Source organism: Oncorhynchus kisutch, linkage group LG24 (genome assembly GCF_002021735.2).
Source record: "Oncorhynchus kisutch isolate 150728-3 linkage group LG24, Okis_V2, whole genome shotgun sequence".
Taxonomy (NCBI): Eukaryota; Metazoa; Chordata; class Actinopteri; order Salmoniformes; family Salmonidae; genus Oncorhynchus; species Oncorhynchus kisutch.
In genome coordinates this window covers 4,595,484-4,613,407 of record NC_034197.2, presented here as the reverse complement: position 1 = coordinate 4,613,407, position 17,924 = coordinate 4,595,484, and the positions used below count along the sequence as shown (strand labels likewise).

At 41.6% G+C, this 17,924-nt stretch overlaps 1 protein-coding gene across 1 annotated transcript in view; it reads right to left on the bottom strand.

Moving 5' to 3' along the window:
* LOC109869651 (multiple epidermal growth factor-like domains protein 6) overlaps nucleotides 1-17,585 on the bottom strand; it is a 114,859-nt gene extending 97,274 nt beyond the window's left edge. The window contains exon 1 of the mRNA XM_031804269.1: nucleotides 17,216-17,585. Coding sequence (XP_031660129.1) covers nucleotides 17,216-17,384 — 169 coding nt within the window. The 5' untranslated portion in view covers nucleotides 17,385-17,585. The remainder of the gene's footprint in view (nucleotides 1-17,215) is intronic.
* Between the last annotated feature and the right edge of the window lie 339 nt (nucleotides 17,586-17,924).

Below are 17,924 nucleotides of genomic sequence, written 5' to 3'. Positions count from 1 at the left end.
CATCTGACATGCAGACATCCACTAAACTTCCAACGTCAACATGACCAGAGAGCACCAAAACAAAACCATGAAAGCCAGAACAAGAAATAGAAGGTATTTGGCTTTTGACACAAACGTTGTTAAACTCAGATGTCCTCTGTTGTTTTTGCATCTGGTGCTATATTAGGGTCCACGTGAGGGCATGTGCCTGAATGAGCCACCAGAGGACTATATAAAAGGCAAAAGGAAGGATCTGGCTTTGGCCCAGGAGTGGAGAGTGGCCCAGTGGCCATTAAAACTGGGCAGTGTGATAAGCAGTAAATGCCTGGTAATCAGCCGGGGATTTAGTGTGTCAGGCATTGTTGATCATACCAGTGGATTTATCTCGGTAGCATGAGGGGTTTGGAGTGTTACAGCAATGCTCAATCTATTTATCGAGAGGACATTTTGTTTGTGTGTCAGAGCAGAATGTTGGTCAGCGGTATTTATATAATGTACATATGCGGGAATAACTGCACTTCATGAGGCACTGGGCCAAATAGCCTAATCAAGTGTTGTGTCTGGGTGAGGTCAAGGTCGTCAGTTCAAATGATCTGAAAGTCCATTAACAGACAAAACAAACCGTTTGTAAATCAAATGTCTTTTTTTACGAAGCTGTCCTTTTCATCCTCAAATTGTATTTTCATCCTCAAATTGTATTTTCATCCTCAAATTGTATGAACCCCAGACACATTCCATGTTCCCAGACGCAGCTGTTCCCAGACGCAGCTGTTCCCAGACACATTCCATGTTCCCAGACGCAGCAGTTCCAAGACCCAGCTGTTCCCAGACACATTCCATGTTCCCAGACGCAGCTGTTCCCAGACACATTCCATGTTCCCAGACGCAGCTGTTCGCAGACCCAGCTGTTCCCAGACACATTCCATGTTCCCAGACCCAGCTGTTCCCAGACACATTCCATGTTCCCAGACGCAGCTGTTCCCAAACGCAGCTATTCCCAGACGCAGCTGTTCCCAGACGCAGCTGTTCCCAAACACAGCTGTTCCCAGACGCAGCTGTTCCCAGACGCAGCTGTTCCCAGACGCAGCTGTTCCCAGACACATTCCATGTTCCCAGACACAGCTGTTCCCAAACGCAGCTGTTCCCAGACGCAGCTGTTCCCAGACGCAGCTGTTCCCAGACACATTACATGTTCCCAGACACATTCTATGTTCCCAGACGCAGCTGTTCCCAGACGCAGCTGTTCCCAGATGCAGCTGTTCCCAGACACATTCCATGTTCCCAGACGCAGCTGTTCCCAGACGCAGCTGTTCCCAGACGCAGCTGTTCCCAGACACATTCCATGTTCCCAGACGCAGCTGTTCCCAAACGCAGCTGTTCCCAGACGCAACTGTTCCCAGACGCAGCTGTTCCCAAACGCAGCTGTTCCCAGACGCAGCTGTTCCCAGGCGCAGCTGTTCCCAGATGCAGCTGTTCCCAGACACATTCCATGTTCCCAGACGCAGCTGTTCCCAGACGCAGCTGTTCCCAGACGCAGCTGTTCCCAGACACATTCCATGTTCCCAGACGCAGCTGTTCCCAGACGCAGCTGTTCACAGACGCAGCTGTTCCCAGACGCAGCTGTTCCCAGACGCAGCTGTTCCCAAATGCAGCTGTTCCCAGGTGCAGCTGTTCCCAGATGCAGCTGTTCCCAAACGCAGCTGTTCACAGACGCAGCTATTCCCAGACGCAGCTGTTCCCAGATGCAGCTGTTCCCAAACGCAGCTGTTCCCAGATGCAGCTGTTCCCAGGCGCAGCTGTTCCCAGATGCAGCTGTTCCCAAACGCAGCTGTTCCCAGACGCAGCTGTTCCCAGAAGCAGCATGTAAATGCTATAAGGATTTGAAAATGTTACTACTTCTCACAGCCAAGGGACAATTTACTGGAGACTGGATGGAGAGAGTCAAAATAAAAACACAGAAATTAGTGGAACGACAATGAAGCGAAGAAATTAAGGGTCTTAGTTTCATTGCTTTAACAGTCAGGAGCCAAACAAAGAGTCATGCTGCGTTTAGATGAGGGATGCAAAAAACGTCCTACCAGTCGGGATATCAGGACAAGAAAGCAAGAAAGAAAATTATGGCAAAAGCAAGCCAGCACTACAGTATGCGTTGCTATGGTGATTTCAGTAAACACACATCCGGTAGAGAACAACACTATGGCAGAGGGCAAAAGTTGAAATATTTTAACTCTGGCGGCAAGTCCCATCTACCGTTGGCGGCTGACGGCATTCACTGCCAGCCAGCCTCAATGGCATTTACAATCGTTCTCTCATTGAAAACAATGACATCTGGTTTGCCGTCTACCTCGTAAAAGCAGCATTACTCAAAGTGAAACACTCATATGTCAAGTGAATGACACATTACCAACTGTACATGTATACAGAAACCAATTATGGTTAAGAAGAAAAATAACCAACTGAAAAGAGCTCATCTTAACATCATGGTTCTTCCCAAATGGCTGTTTTCACATATGTAGACAATGCTATGGCGCTGGAGATAGTAACTATGAGGTTGAAAAGTGCTGAAATATTACCCTTTAACAGTGATGGAATGGGTGGCCTTTCTTGATGAACACAAAGCAGTGCCAGACCACCCCATGGGGTGCTGTAAGGTAGAAGGTAAGGTAGGGTGTAAGAGCACAGTCATGCAGCATTGATTAGAGGTCAGTCTCTCTCTGAAGAAGGAAGGCAGACTTGTCCAGACAGCTCATCAGACAGTCTGGCACACTCTCTGAGGCTGCCCATGATAAAAGGGCCTGATTTGCACTCAGGACTTGGTAGTACTCCTGTGATGATGATTAAAGGCCTGCCTATTCTCCTCCATGAGATAAATAATTATGTCTGACCCCTGGGGGCCACCAAGCTTAAATGGCCAGCAGCCTCTCTGTGATGATATACTGTACGATAGGCGCTACTAATGTATTTCTCACTGCGCTGGCAACCATATTAACATTCTGTTGGCAAGATATCTGGGTTGCAAATCATTGTCTTAAGGGGGGTAGGCACTTTGACATACGATATGTTTCTTACCCCAATGGGCAAAGGCATCAGTCATTTTTTTAAGAGGGAGGTTAACAGTGTTAACTTTTTCTTCACATTACAACTGAACAGAATCTGGTCTAAGCATCAGCTCCACAACCTTATATCCTCTTGATAATTACAGGGTGAAGCATGAAGGTGAAGATTACTCTCATATGAAACGATGGCAGACAAAATGGCCATTCACGGGTCGTGAACGTTGACTCCACAACAAAGTGGGGAGTATGCATTTCAATTTGAAAAATAATCATTGTTTCATCAATCATGCTGCTTTGAAGCATTTTATGAAGGCTGTTCGTGTATGCAAGACATGGCATGTTTTCATAGGACACTGCCAACAAGGAGATAAAATCCAAAGCCACATCAACACTGACGGAAAGCAGGGATTCTTGAAACATGCCACGCAGACTTCACACACTGGCAAGCACACACTGGCAAGCTCTCACAAGCACGCACACTCAGGTGCGTGTGCACACACACACACACACAATCCAACCTCAGAATTGTTAATAAAGCAGGAGAATAAGGAACAGAAAACAGCCCATTTCCATCAGAATCTGTTCTCTCTGGGCGCTACAGTAACATACTGTGTATTTGCTTATGTGTCTGTGCAGAATAGCCTCCCGATTCAGTACATTAAAGAACATTATATTACACTGTATACAGTACATAGTCTACACATTTACATATACAGTGTATACAAAGTGAGCCTCCCAAACAGCGTACTAATCAAACACATGCTGTAACAGCTTTCTTCTGTGGACGAAGGAAAGGACCAAAGCGCAGCGTCGTTAGTGTTCATCATGTTTAATAAAGACAATAAACGTGAACACTACAAAATACAAAAAAATAAAATAAATAAACAGTTCTGTCTGGTGCAGACACACGAAGACAGAAGACAACCACCCACAAAACCCAACACAAAACAGGCTACCTAAATATGGTTCCCAATCAGAGACAATGACTAACACCTGCCTCTGATTGAGAACCATATCAGGCCAAACATAGAAACGGGAAAACTAGACACACAACATAGAATGCCCACTCAGCTCACGTCCTGACCAGCTCTAAAACAAAGAAAACACAAAACAACTATGGTCAGAACGTGACACATTCAGGCACTACAGGCTGATGAGGACCCCCCCTGACAGATCTGCAAAGAATCTTGACAAGAGGCTCAATTGACACACTGTCTGTGTGTATGAGTGTGCGTGTGCGAAAAGAGCCAGTGAGTTCTACAACCACCTAAAAGGAAGTGATTCCCAAACCTTCCATAACAAAGCCCTCACCTACAGAGAGATTAACGTAGAGAAGAGTCCCCAAACAGATCCTACAGAGTCCCAGGACAGCAACATAATTAGACCTAACCAAATCATGAAAAAACAAAAGGACAATTACTTGACACCAGAGTAGCCAGAAAACGTGGTGAGACAGCATTTGCCCCAATACTTTTTCACCTGGTGTGGCGCTGTCACACTACTTTTACCAGACATATTCATTAGTTCACGTCATAGAAAAACTTTGAAAAACATTTTGCAATGGAAAAGAAAGCAGGTTTTTCTTACTGGACAAGTTACATACAGTGTCTCTCCCAATTTTAGCTTGTTCGCCTCAGTTTTGCCTAGTGGATGCAACCCTGTCCCTGTCATTTCACGCGGTAGCCCCCACGCTCACTGCGACAGGTGAATTCACTTGTCAGTCACAGTGGTCTCCTAGCTACAGCTTACAGAGCCTCATCAACCACACATGTTAACAACTAGTTCACCTTGTTGTTTAACTTGATTTCTTTCTTCGCTCACACTCCTCTCCCATCTGAACACACATGTTCATGGAAAACAAGGTGTGTTAATAAAAGCAGTTAATAAAAGCAGTCATCCTCTAAAACTAGCTAGAATGTTCTAATCTATAGCTAGCTAAGAAAACGACTAACGTTAGCTTTAGAGTAGCCTAGCTAAATAGCTAGCTAGCGAGCTAACATTAGCTAACTAGGTTGATGCAATCATGCAGCCAGCCGTTAACGTTCACAATTTAGACTCCTTGAATAAATGTGTTTGGCACAGGATAAAGAAGATGAAATGATCTCCTGCTGCTACCCAAGGTCAAGGGAGACTGAAGTTTCTGAAGAGGTTAGTCAGTCAACATGGGGGACTAGTATGAAGAAAGCATGAAAATATATGCGCTCACTACTGTATGTCGCTCTGGATAAGACCTGCTAAATGTCTAAAAATGTAAATGTAAAAATGTTAGTCCAGTAAAGTTCCAGTAATATAATTGTATTTCCACTACAGGTGATTAATCACTAACGTTGGTGGCGCACATATCACTGTCTTAAAAGTAAAAAACCTACAAATTCTGCCACAGAGCAGTTTACACAAACAATATGAACACATTTGTTCAACCATAACAGATGGATGGCTAATGCAGAAAGAGAGAATTGACCATAACGTTCACAAATACAGAGACAGGCAGCTATCATCAGTTTTTTTCTACAAGCCAGTGCATAGTGATACCTACTGATATGAACTGGTAATGCAGGTTTGGTTAGAATAGAGCGCAGTAGAATGACATGCCGTAAAATCTACTTCATGAAAAGGGGGGTATTATTTTCAATTAACATTTTGAAAGTACTTGATTTAGTGATTGAATATATGGATTTTACAGGCAATCAGTTCCTACTGTGAGCGCCACTGTAGCGCTCAAGTTGAACCAACCTCTGGTGGGCCAACAACCTCTCAAAAACCTCTACCTCAATGTCATTAAGACAAAGGAAATGATCGTGGACTACAGGAAACAAAGGGCAGAGCACGCACCCATTCACATCGACGGGGCTGTAGTGGAACGGGTCAAAAGCTTCAAGTTCCTCAGTGTCGACATCACTAAGGATCCATCATGATCTACACACACCAACACAGTTGTGAAGAGGGCACGACAACACCTCTTCTCGCTCAGGAAGCTGAAAGGATTTGTTATGGGCCTCAGATCCTCAAAGTTCTACAGCTGCACCATTGAGAGCATCTTGACTGGCTGCATCACATCTTGGTATGGCAACTGCTTGGCATCCGACCGCTACAGAGAGGCGCTACAGAGAGTATTGCGTACGGCCCAGTACATCACTGGGGGCGAGCTAGGAATTTTATGCCAGGCGGTGTCATAGGAAGACCCTAAGAATTGTTTAAAAAAACTCCAGACACCCAAGTCATAGACTGTTCTCTCTGCTACTGCATGGCAAGCAGTACCGATGCTCCAAGTCTGGAACGCGCCGTTTTCACATATGTAGACACTGATATTGTGCTGGACATAATGATATGAGGTTGAAAAGTAGAGGAATTTATGTTTAAAGACATTGTAACTATTCTTCGCATAGTGCTCTGCCCTGATATAATAGTTCACTAAACTACAGAGTATGTTGTCCATGTAAATTGTCTCTGGCTCTTTTGATATCAGATTCAGAATGGGTTTGTGGTAGTTTGAAAGGGTTTGATCCACCTTGGGCAAGGAGTGTTTCCAATTCACATGACCCGACATGAAAAAACCCAGTGCTTTAGTCATGGCACAGATGAAAAGGGAAAATACACAAAAAAGTATGTGGACACCCTTCAAATGAATGGATTTGGATATTTCAGCCACCCCCATTGCTGTCAGATGTGTAAAATCAAGCACACAGCCATGCAATCTCTATAGACAAACATTAGCAGTAGAATGGCCGTACTGAAGAGCTCAGTGACTTTCAACGTGGCACCGCCTTTCCAACAAGTCAGTTTGTCAAATTTCTGCCCTGCTAGAGCTGCTTCAGTCAACTGTAAGTGTTGTTATTGTGAAGTGGAAATGTCAAGGAGCAACAATGGCTCAAACACGAAGTGGCAGTCCACACAATCTCACAGAACTGGACCACCGAGTGCTGAAGCGCGTAGGCCGGTTGCAACACTCACTACTGAGTTCCAAACTGCCTCTGGAAGCAACGTCAGCACAAGAACTGTTCGTCGGAAGCTTCATGAAACGGGTTTCCACTGCCGCATACAAGCCTAAGATCACCATGCGCAATGCCACGCATTGACTGAAGTGTAAAGCTCGCCGCCATTGGAGGAGTGGAAACACGTTCTCTGGAATGATGAATCACATTTCACTATCTGGAAGTCCGACGGACAAATCTGGGTTTGACGGATACCAGGAGAACGCTACCTGCCCGAATGCATAGTGTCAACTGTAAAGTTTGATGGAGGAGGAATAATGGTCTGGGGTTGTTTTTCATGCTTCGGGCTAGGCCCCTTAGTTCCAGTGAAGGGAAATCTTAACGATACAGCATACAATGATATTCTAGATGATTCTGTGCTTCCAACTTTGTGGCAACAGTTTGGGGAAGGCCCTTCCCTGTTTCAGCATGACAATGCCCCTGTGCATAAAGTGAGGTCCAAACTGAAATGATTTGTCAAGATCGGTGTAGAAGAACTTGACTGGCATGCACAGAGCCCTAACCTCAACCCCATCGAACACCTTTGGGATGAATTGGAACGCCGACTGCGAGCCAGGCCTAATCGCCCAACATCAGAGCTGCACTTCCTAACCTCCTGCCAAATGTATGACCATACTGGAGACACATATTTCCCTCAGATTACACAGACCCATAAAGAATAAAAATCTCATTTTGATCAACTCCCATATCTATTAGGTGAAATACCACACTGTGCCATCAGCATAAGATTTGTGACTTGTTGCCACAAGAAAAGGGCAATCAATGAAGCACCATTGTATACACAACCCATATTTATCTGTTTATTTATTTTCCCTTTTGTACTTCAACTATTTGCACATTGTTACAGCACTGTACTGTACATAGCCATAATATAACATTTAAAATGTCTCTATTCCTTTGAAACTTTCATGAGTGTAATGTTTACTGTTAATTTCTGATTGTTTATTTCGCTTGCTTTGGCAATGTAAACATATGTTTCCCATGCCAATAAAAGCCTTTTTTTATTGAATTGAGAAAGAACAACTGCAGCAAGAGAGCAATCCGTCAAGGAAATCAGCCTCTGGCCCCTGTTGCTCTGACCAACTTCTCTCCCTGACCTCACAGTCATTCACTGCTCATTGAACTCTCATTAACAGCCATGAAATTCACACAGACTAGCACAACAAAACACAATTGTAATGTCCTAAACAGCTGCCTTAGGGTCGCTCACACTTCCAGCCAGCATCAACATGATTGAAACTGGAACCATGAACACACTTGGCTGAGATGATAGAGTATGTATCTTGGTGGTTACAAGATTGTGGTCTTCTGTGGTTCAATCACTCAGTGTTTAAAGATTAGGAGTATGGAGTGCAGCAGAACCTTGCTTTTGGGAAGTAATATTGGCATATGTGTGTGTGAATGTATGTGTGCGTGTGTGCATGTGTTTGTGTGTGTGTGTGTACGTTTGCACATAAATGTGTGTGCATGGGTGCGTGTGTTCTTGCCTGTGTCCATGCATCGGCATGTGTGATCTGATGCCAGGATCTTCCTGTGCTTGCCATAATCTTACTGGACAATGATAAGACGCATTAAGAAAAAGCAACAAAGTCCAACTGTCATAAATCAGGAGGATCCCAGGAATTCATCCAGTCAAAGACACAACAGAGAAACTGCTGCATCTGCAGATTGACTATGCCAGGTAGTTTATAATCTCTAATCTAAGACATACAGCTCACACTCTCGTATCACCCTCCCCTGATGCTGACGCGGGTTACACCATCTAGAGTTAGGGTGCCGACACTGGGATTTCGTGTCGGAGAATTTCGGATGGAGTCAATGCTTTTTCATGTAAGTCATACGATTTCCTCTGTGTTCTGAGTGCTTAAAGCATCCAAGGACATGGTTTTTCCTTTCCTTTTTTCCATGACGGCCATCCCATCACCTTCCCAAAATGAATCCGTTGATTTTTCCAATTTAGGAGGATGAAGATTTGACAGCTGTAAAACATTGTTATAAAGGCAATATGTAATCCAATTCAAAACTTGCCTTGAGGCTACAGGTATGTGATGCCACAGTCAGACCCGCTTCCAAAGCAACCAAAAAAGGAGATTCTCAAGCCTTGATTGTATAAAAACAAAAAAATGATTCTCCAAACAAAAGGTTTCACGTTTCCAAACAACTGTAATTTCATAGGCTATAGTCGATCCATGATCAAAGCATAAGCGATCGGATTTAAACAAGTAGTAGTAGTAGTCAAAAACTGTATGGCACCCCTCCATAACTGGGGCCTAGCTGAGCCATAATACCATACCACTAAATAGGTATAGGGAAGGGGAACAAGGGAAAAAGGGGTGTGCCCAGGTGAGGCTCCATACTGCTTTCAAATACCCATGATAACATAATAGAAAACTCAAAACATGATTCCATCAATCATACTCCATCATTTTAAATGCAATATTCATAATTATATTCAATACATCAATATTTCGTGATTCTAGTTAACATTTATCATGAGACTGAAAGTAAGGGAATTTCGCTTCAACAATTCAGTTCCTGTAACGGTTCTCTTGTGGTGAAGGAGAGTCGGACCAAAATGCAGGGTGTAGATTTGCGATCCATGTTTAATAAACAAACGTAAAAAACGAATCAATACAAACACTACAAAAAACGTAATGAAAACCGAAACAGCCTATATCTGGTGCAAACACAAAGACAGGAACAATCACCCACCAACACACAGTGAAACCCAGGCTACCTAAATATGGTTCCCAATCAGAGACAATGACTAACACCTGCCTCTGATTGAGAACCATATCAGGCCAGACATAGAAATAGACAAACTAGACATGAAACATAGAATGCCCACTCTTTTCCAATTTAGGAGGATGAAGATTTGACAGCTGTAAAACATTGTTATAAAGGCAATATGTAATCCAATTCAAAACTTGCCTTGAGGCTACAGGTATGTGATGCCACAGTCAGACCCGCTTCCAAAGCAACCAAAAAAGGAGATTCTCAAGCCTTGATTGTATAAAAACAAAAAAATGATTCTCCAAACAAAAGGTTTCACGTTTCCAAACAACTGTAATTTCATAGGCTATAGTCGATCCATGATCAAAGCATAAGCGATCGGATTTAAACAAGTAGTAGTAGTAGTCAAAAACTGTATGGCACCCCTCCATAACTGGGGCCTAGCTGAGCCATAATACCATACCACTAAATAGGTATAGGGAAGGGGAACAAGGGAAAAAGGGGTGTGCCCAGGTGAGGCTCCATACTGCTTTCAAATACCCATGATAACATAATAGAAAACTCAAAACATGATTCCATCAATCATACTCCATCATTTTAAATGCAATATTCATAATTATATTCAATACATCAATATTTCGTGATTCTAGTTAACATTTATCATGAGACTGAAAGTAAGGGAATTTCGCTTCAACAATTCAGTTCCTGTAACGGTTCTCTTGTGGTGAAGGAGAGTCGGACCAAAATGCAGGGTGTAGATTTGCGATCCATGTTTAATAAACAAACGTAAAAAACGAATCAATACAAACACTACAAAAAACGTAATGAAAACCGAAACAGCCTATATCTGGTGCAAACACAAAGACAGGAACAATCACCCACCAACACACAGTGAAACCCAGGCTACCTAAATATGGTTCCCAATCAGAGACAATGACTAACACCTGCCTCTGATTGAGAACCATATCAGGCCAGACATAGAAATAGACAAACTAGACATGAAACATAGAATGCCCACTCTTTTCCAATTTAGGAGGATGAAGATTTGACAGCTGTAAAACATTGTTATAAAGGCAATATGTAATCCAATTCAAAACTTGCCTTGAGGCTACAGGTATGTGATGCCACAGTCAGACCCGCTTCCAAAGCAACCAAAAAAGGAGATTCTCAAGCCTTGATTGTATAAAAACAAAAAAATGATTCTCCAAACAAAAGGTTTCACGTTTCCAAACAACTGTAATTTCATAGGCTATAGTCGATCCATGATCAAAGCATAAGCGATCGGATTTAAACAAGTAGTAGTAGTAGTCAAAAACTGTATGGCACCCCTCCATAACTGGGGCCTAGCTGAGCCATAATACCATACCACTAAATAGGTATAGGGAAGGGGAACAAGGGAAAAAGGGGTGTGCCCAGGTGAGGCTCCATACTGCTTTCAAATACCCATGATAACATAATAGAAAACTCAAAACATGATTCCATCAATCATACTCCATCATTTTAAATGCAATATTCATAATTATATTCAATACATCAATATTTCGTGATTCTAGTTAACATTTATCATGAGACTGAAAGTAAGGGAATTTCGCTTCAACAATTCAGTTCCTGTAACGGTTCTCTTGTGGTGAAGGAGAGTCGGACCAAAATGCAGGGTGTAGATTTGCGATCCATGTTTAATAAACAAACGTAAAAAACGAATCAATACAAACACTACAAAAAACGTAATGAAAACCGAAACAGCCTATATCTGGTGCAAACACAAAGACAGGAACAATCACCCACCAACACACAGTGAAACCCAGGCTACCTAAATATGGTTCCCAATCAGAGACAATGACTAACACCTGCCTCTGATTGAGAACCATATCAGGCCAGACATAGAAATAGACAAACTAGACATGAAACATAGAATGCCCACTCTTTTCCAATTTAGGAGGATGAAGATTTGACAGCTGTAAAACATTGTTATAAAGGCAATATGTAATCCAATTCAAAACTTGCCTTGAGGCTACAGGTATGTGATGCCACAGTCAGACCCGCTTCCAAAGCAACCAAAAAAGGAGATTCTCAAGCCTTGATTGTATAAAAACAAAAAAATGATTCTCCAAACAAAAGGTTTCACGTTTCCAAACAACTGTAATTTCATAGGCTATAGTCGATCCATGATCAAAGCATAAGCGATCGGATTTAAACAAGTAGTAGTAGTAGTCAAAAACTGTATGGCACCCCTCCATAACTGGGGCCTAGCTGAGCCATAATACCATACCACTAAATAGGTATAGGGAAGGGGAACAAGGGAAAAAGGGGTGTGCCCAGGTGAGGCTCCATACTGCTTTCAAATACCCATGATAACATAATAGAAAACTCAAAACATGATTCCATCAATCATACTCCATCATTTTAAATGCAATATTCATAATTATATTCAATACATCAATATTTCGTGATTCTAGTTAACATTTATCATGAGACTGAAAGTAAGGGAATTTCGCTTCAACAATTCAGTTCCTGTAACGGTTCTCTTGTGGTGAAGGAGAGTCGGACCAAAATGCAGGGTGTAGATTTGCGATCCATGTTTAATAAACAAACGTAAAAAACGAATCAATACAAACACTACAAAAAACGTAATGAAAACCGAAACAGCCTATATCTGGTGCAAACACAAAGACAGGAACAATCACCCACCAACACACAGTGAAACCCAGGCTACCTAAATATGGTTCCCAATCAGAGACAATGACTAACACCTGCCTCTGATTGAGAACCATATCAGGCCAGACATAGAAATAGACAAACTAGACATGAAACATAGAATGCCCACTCTTTTCCAATTTAGGAGGATGAAGATTTGACAGCTGTAAAACATTGTTATAAAGGCAATATGTAATCCAATTCAAAACTTGCCTTGAGGCTACAGGTATGTGATGCCACAGTCAGACCCGCTTCCAAAGCAACCAAAAAAGGAGATTCTCAAGCCTTGATTGTATAAAAACAAAAAAATGATTCTCCAAACAAAAGGTTTCACGTTTCCAAACAACTGTAATTTCATAGGCTATAGTCGATCCATGATCAAAGCATAAGCGATCGGATTTAAACAAGTAGTAGTAGTAGTCAAAAACTGTATGGCACCCCTCCATAACTGGGGCCTAGCTGAGCCATAATACCATACCACTAAATAGGTATAGGGAAGGGGAACAAGGGAAAAAGGGGTGTGCCCAGGTGAGGCTCCATACTGCTTTCAAATACCCATGATAACATAATAGAAAACTCAAAACATGATTCCATCAATCATACTCCATCATTTTAAATGCAATATTCATAATTATATTCAATACATCAATATTTCGTGATTCTAGTTAACATTTATCATGAGACTGAAAGTAAGGGAATTTCGCTTCAACAATTCAGTTCCTGTAACGGTTCTCTTGTGGTGAAGGAGAGTCGGACCAAAATGCAGGGTGTAGATTTGCGATCCATGTTTAATAAACAAACGTAAAAAACGAATCAATACAAACACTACAAAAAACGTAATGAAAACCGAAACAGCCTATATCTGGTGCAAACACAAAGACAGGAACAATCACCCACCAACACACAGTGAAACCCAGGCTACCTAAATATGGTTCCCAATCAGAGACAATGACTAACACCTGCCTCTGATTGAGAACCATATCAGGCCAGACATAGAAATAGACAAACTAGACATGAAACATAGAATGCCCACTCTTTTCCAATTTAGGAGGATGAAGATTTGACAGCTGTAAAACATTGTTATAAAGGCAATATGTAATCCAATTCAAAACTTGCCTTGAGGCTACAGGTATGTGATGCCACAGTCAGACCCGCTTCCAAAGCAACCAAAAAAGGAGATTCTCAAGCCTTGATTGTATAAAAACAAAAAAATGATTCTCCAAACAAAAGGTTTCACGTTTCCAAACAACTGTAATTTCATAGGCTATAGTCGATCCATGATCAAAGCATAAGCGATCGGATTTAAACAAGTAGTAGTAGTAGTCAAAAACTGTATGGCACCCCTCCATAACTGGGGCCTAGCTGAGCCATAATACCATACCACTAAATAGGTATAGGGAAGGGGAACAAGGGAAAAAGGGGTGTGCCCAGGTGAGGCTCCATACTGCTTTCAAATACCCATGATAACATAATAGAAAACTCAAAACATGATTCCATCAATCATACTCCATCATTTTAAATGCAATATTCATAATTATATTCAATACATCAATATTTCGTGATTCTAGTTAACATTTATCATGAGACTGAAAGTAAGGGAATTTCGCTTCAACAATTCAGTTCCTGTAACGGTTCTCTTGTGGTGAAGGAGAGTCGGACCAAAATGCAGGGTGTAGATTTGCGATCCATGTTTAATAAACAAACGTAAAAAACGAATCAATACAAACACTACAAAAAACGTAATGAAAACCGAAACAGCCTATATCTGGTGCAAACACAAAGACAGGAACAATCACCCACCAACACACAGTGAAACCCAGGCTACCTAAATATGGTTCCCAATCAGAGACAATGACTAACACCTGCCTCTGATTGAGAACCATATCAGGCCAGACATAGAAATAGACAAACTAGACATGAAACATAGAATGCCCACTCAGCTCACACCCTGACCAACCAAAACATAGAAATATACAAAGTAAACTATGGTCAGGGTGTGACAGTTCTTTGTTTGATCGTTATAAAATATTGAGTTGAAGAGTGGAGGCTTCAGGGGTCAGTAAATGGAATAATATGTGACAAATTTCAGGAAACTAGGCATATGTCGAGCGTCACTACTTCACAGGAGAGGATTATTATTATTTTTAATCAAAATGCGTTATTTGGTAGAAATGCCTTCTGGAACGTGTGAGCTTCAATGTGCCGTAATAACAAACTTGTATGCCATCTGTAAATCCGAATAAAATTGTTAAATTACGAGTCGAGATGGTTTAGCAGAAAAAGGCAGGAACCTTCCCGCTAGCCATGATTGGCTGAGAATGGATGGGGGATGGGCTGGACATGCCGAGAGATGAGTTTGAATTGGTGTGCTATGTAGCACGCTTCTGTCTATAACATGAGCTGCTCAGTATATGTTGGTAATTCTTTCTAAAGAAGCCTTTTTTAACGATATCATGAAGAACTGCAAAAGTGTTGCTAATGCTCTGCACTTTCTGGAGGACCGAGTTTTGAAATCTGTGGAATGCCCGGTAGAAGCAGAATATGATAGCTAAGGAGATGGAGAAAATTCAGGCGTTTGATTGCAAATATGTGGAGGGAGTTGAAAAGAGAACACACAGAAGGCTGTTGTATAAAACTCCTGTCTCTGGAATACATCTTCAAACTAAGGGCAACCATGGCATCCGTGACAGAGAGGGAGAAGCGTTCATCCATGTATACCGTTAAGAGTGTCTAGCTAGCTATATTTTCAGATATCATACGTTTCTAATTTTGTCAGAAAGTTGTTTTCATTTCAAGTTAAAGCATACTGTTAGCTAGCTAGCTAATGTTAGCTGGCTGGCTCACTAGCTAAGGTTATGTGTATTATCTGTGTAGTAATATTATTTGTATCTCAGAACCACTTGCATTGCTAGTTATAACCTAATGTTAGCTAGCTAGCTAACATTTAACATGGTTGGTTAGCTTTAGCTACCTGTAGATTCAAGCAGGGTAGAAAAATTATGAGTTAAGATTATGGTTCATTGTTTAGCTAGCTAGTTAGTTAGCTACATGTCTAAACAGAAGACTCCACTATGCAAGTAACCATTTCACTGTACCATTTACACCTTCTGTATCCTGACAATAAACTTATATTTTATTTGATATAGTGTGTGTTTACCGGAGAAGTGAAGAACAACATGACCTGCACCGAAGTCAAATTAGGATATAACGTTAGGCCAACGAGACAGTGTCCAAGTATTTTCTGTAATTAGCTCGCCATTAACTTGTAAATAATTATCTTAATTGAGTTTATTTTCCTGTAATAATGAATACAAATTAGCTAAAGTTAAGACGTTGTCAGCTATATGATATGGTCATTATTTGAACTGGCTAGCCAGCTAACTTAGTGTTAGCTAGTTAGCTAACTAACAAGCTAGACACAAACCAAAACATTAAAAAGAAAGGAGGACCAGGGCACTTTATTTGTATGGCATGTTCAATGGAAACAAAGTTGAAAAACTCTGAAGTGTTTCGGCTGCATGGCCTTTTGTCAGGGAGTACAAAACATTGTTAAGAAAGTTGCTTTTAGTTGCCTAGTTTGCTAGATTGACATACACTAAATTCATTGTTAAACGGATGGGTTTATTGGTGTTAAAATACACCAGTTAGGTTATTTTGGTCCACCAGGCTGCTGATGTCATGCAGCCTGTCGTTTTGTGTTTATCCTTTTTCATTACAACAACGACAAGTTTGATGTCGGACGCCAATAGAATGTTCATGATGTCACTATGACAACTGTATACAGACATGTCGATAGACAGTATAAACCAGCCTTTAGTCTTGAAATCTTTGTTTATTTAGTACACTACTGTAGTCACTCTATTTAGCACATGGCCTTACATGTGAATGCTTAAAAAGATGGGTGGGGCTAAGGCTTAAGAAGGTGTGAAGATGCTGAATGGGTGTAGACAAAGAAGAGCTCTCCAGTAGGTGTACTTAAACATTCAAGGGCAATTTTCTCAAACATTTTCAAAACATAATTACTTTCCCATTGTTCCTGAACTGTAGTGTATGATATACCATTTTCTAGCTCTGAGTCTCTACTTTTATCCAACGTAAAAAAACAAACACAATTTCAAGTTTTGCTACATACGATCGAATCGAGCCGGTTGGTCACATATTTGTTATTTTGTCATTCTCTCTGTAATCAAGAAGGACAACCTCGATATAGACTTGCATGGTCTCTCTTGCTCTCTCTCTCTCTCTGTCCCTCTGCTTTCATCTCTACACAGGGCTCATAGAGCTCATCTTCCAGTATATTCCCCTTAACTGCAGCAGCAGTGTATCCTGATCCCTACCTGCTTTCAAAGTACTTTATACGTGTCCCACTACTCCACTCACACATTACCATTTTAAACATGCAAATAAATGCAGGTTAAGCCATTAATGTAGGTTTACAGCCCTATATGGGACAATGAAGTTGCATTGCATTGTATTTGTAACAAACAAACACACACACACACACACACACACACACACACTGATAATGTGTCTACATGTCAGATGTCAGTACACACAGAAGCCTTGATTCAGAATTATAATCTCTTAGATGTAATCAATAAAAAACTACAGGTTCCCTTGCATTCCAGGAGGTTCAAGTGACAAAGTCTAATGTCATACTCTACACACGATGACAGATATTACATGATCTTGCTCACAACGGGGACTGATATACTGTACTATGGTAGAGCACTGTGCACACAGCACATACTTCTCACTCACCTGCACCTTTCATGTGCCCCGTGTTGTAGCCATTGTATCCATAGAAGCAGGTGTAGCAGTTCCTGCGCTGGTAGCGGTATCTGCCAGGCCCATTATTAGCTCCCTGACCTGGGCTTAGCTGGCTCCAAAAGCCCACTAGAACCACCACGACCCATCCTAGGGATGCCATGGTCTTAACAGCACTGAAAGTGTGAGATAAGTATCTACAGAGAACTAAGCTTGGAAGTTAGAAGATTTGTAGATAGAATAGTAGAGCTTGTACCAAGCTGTCGATAGTATCCCAAAAGGAGGTATGATCACCGCACCATTTGACTCTCTGGGTTTAAGTATAGTAAGTAATTTTATTTGTTATTTCAGGCAGCATTTCCTCTCTCTCTCTCTAACTCTCTCTCAGCTTTGACAGACATGCTGCATGTTTCTCTCTTTTAGTTGGAGACCCTCCCTCATCCCTCCTCCTCCTCTCGTTCTCATTCTCCCTTCCTCTCTCTCCATTCACCGAACGCAGGTCCACACTCCTCCTCCATGTCCCTCCCTCCTTCTTCCATCCTCAGATACAATGACAGAAGCACAGTTCTACGGAACAACTGAACCACACAGGAACGTTCACAATGAATTACACCACAATAAAAGCATTTCAACACATTAAACTACATTCAACACATGAAACTGTTAACTCATATTTATTCACATGATGGACTCGATCAACTTT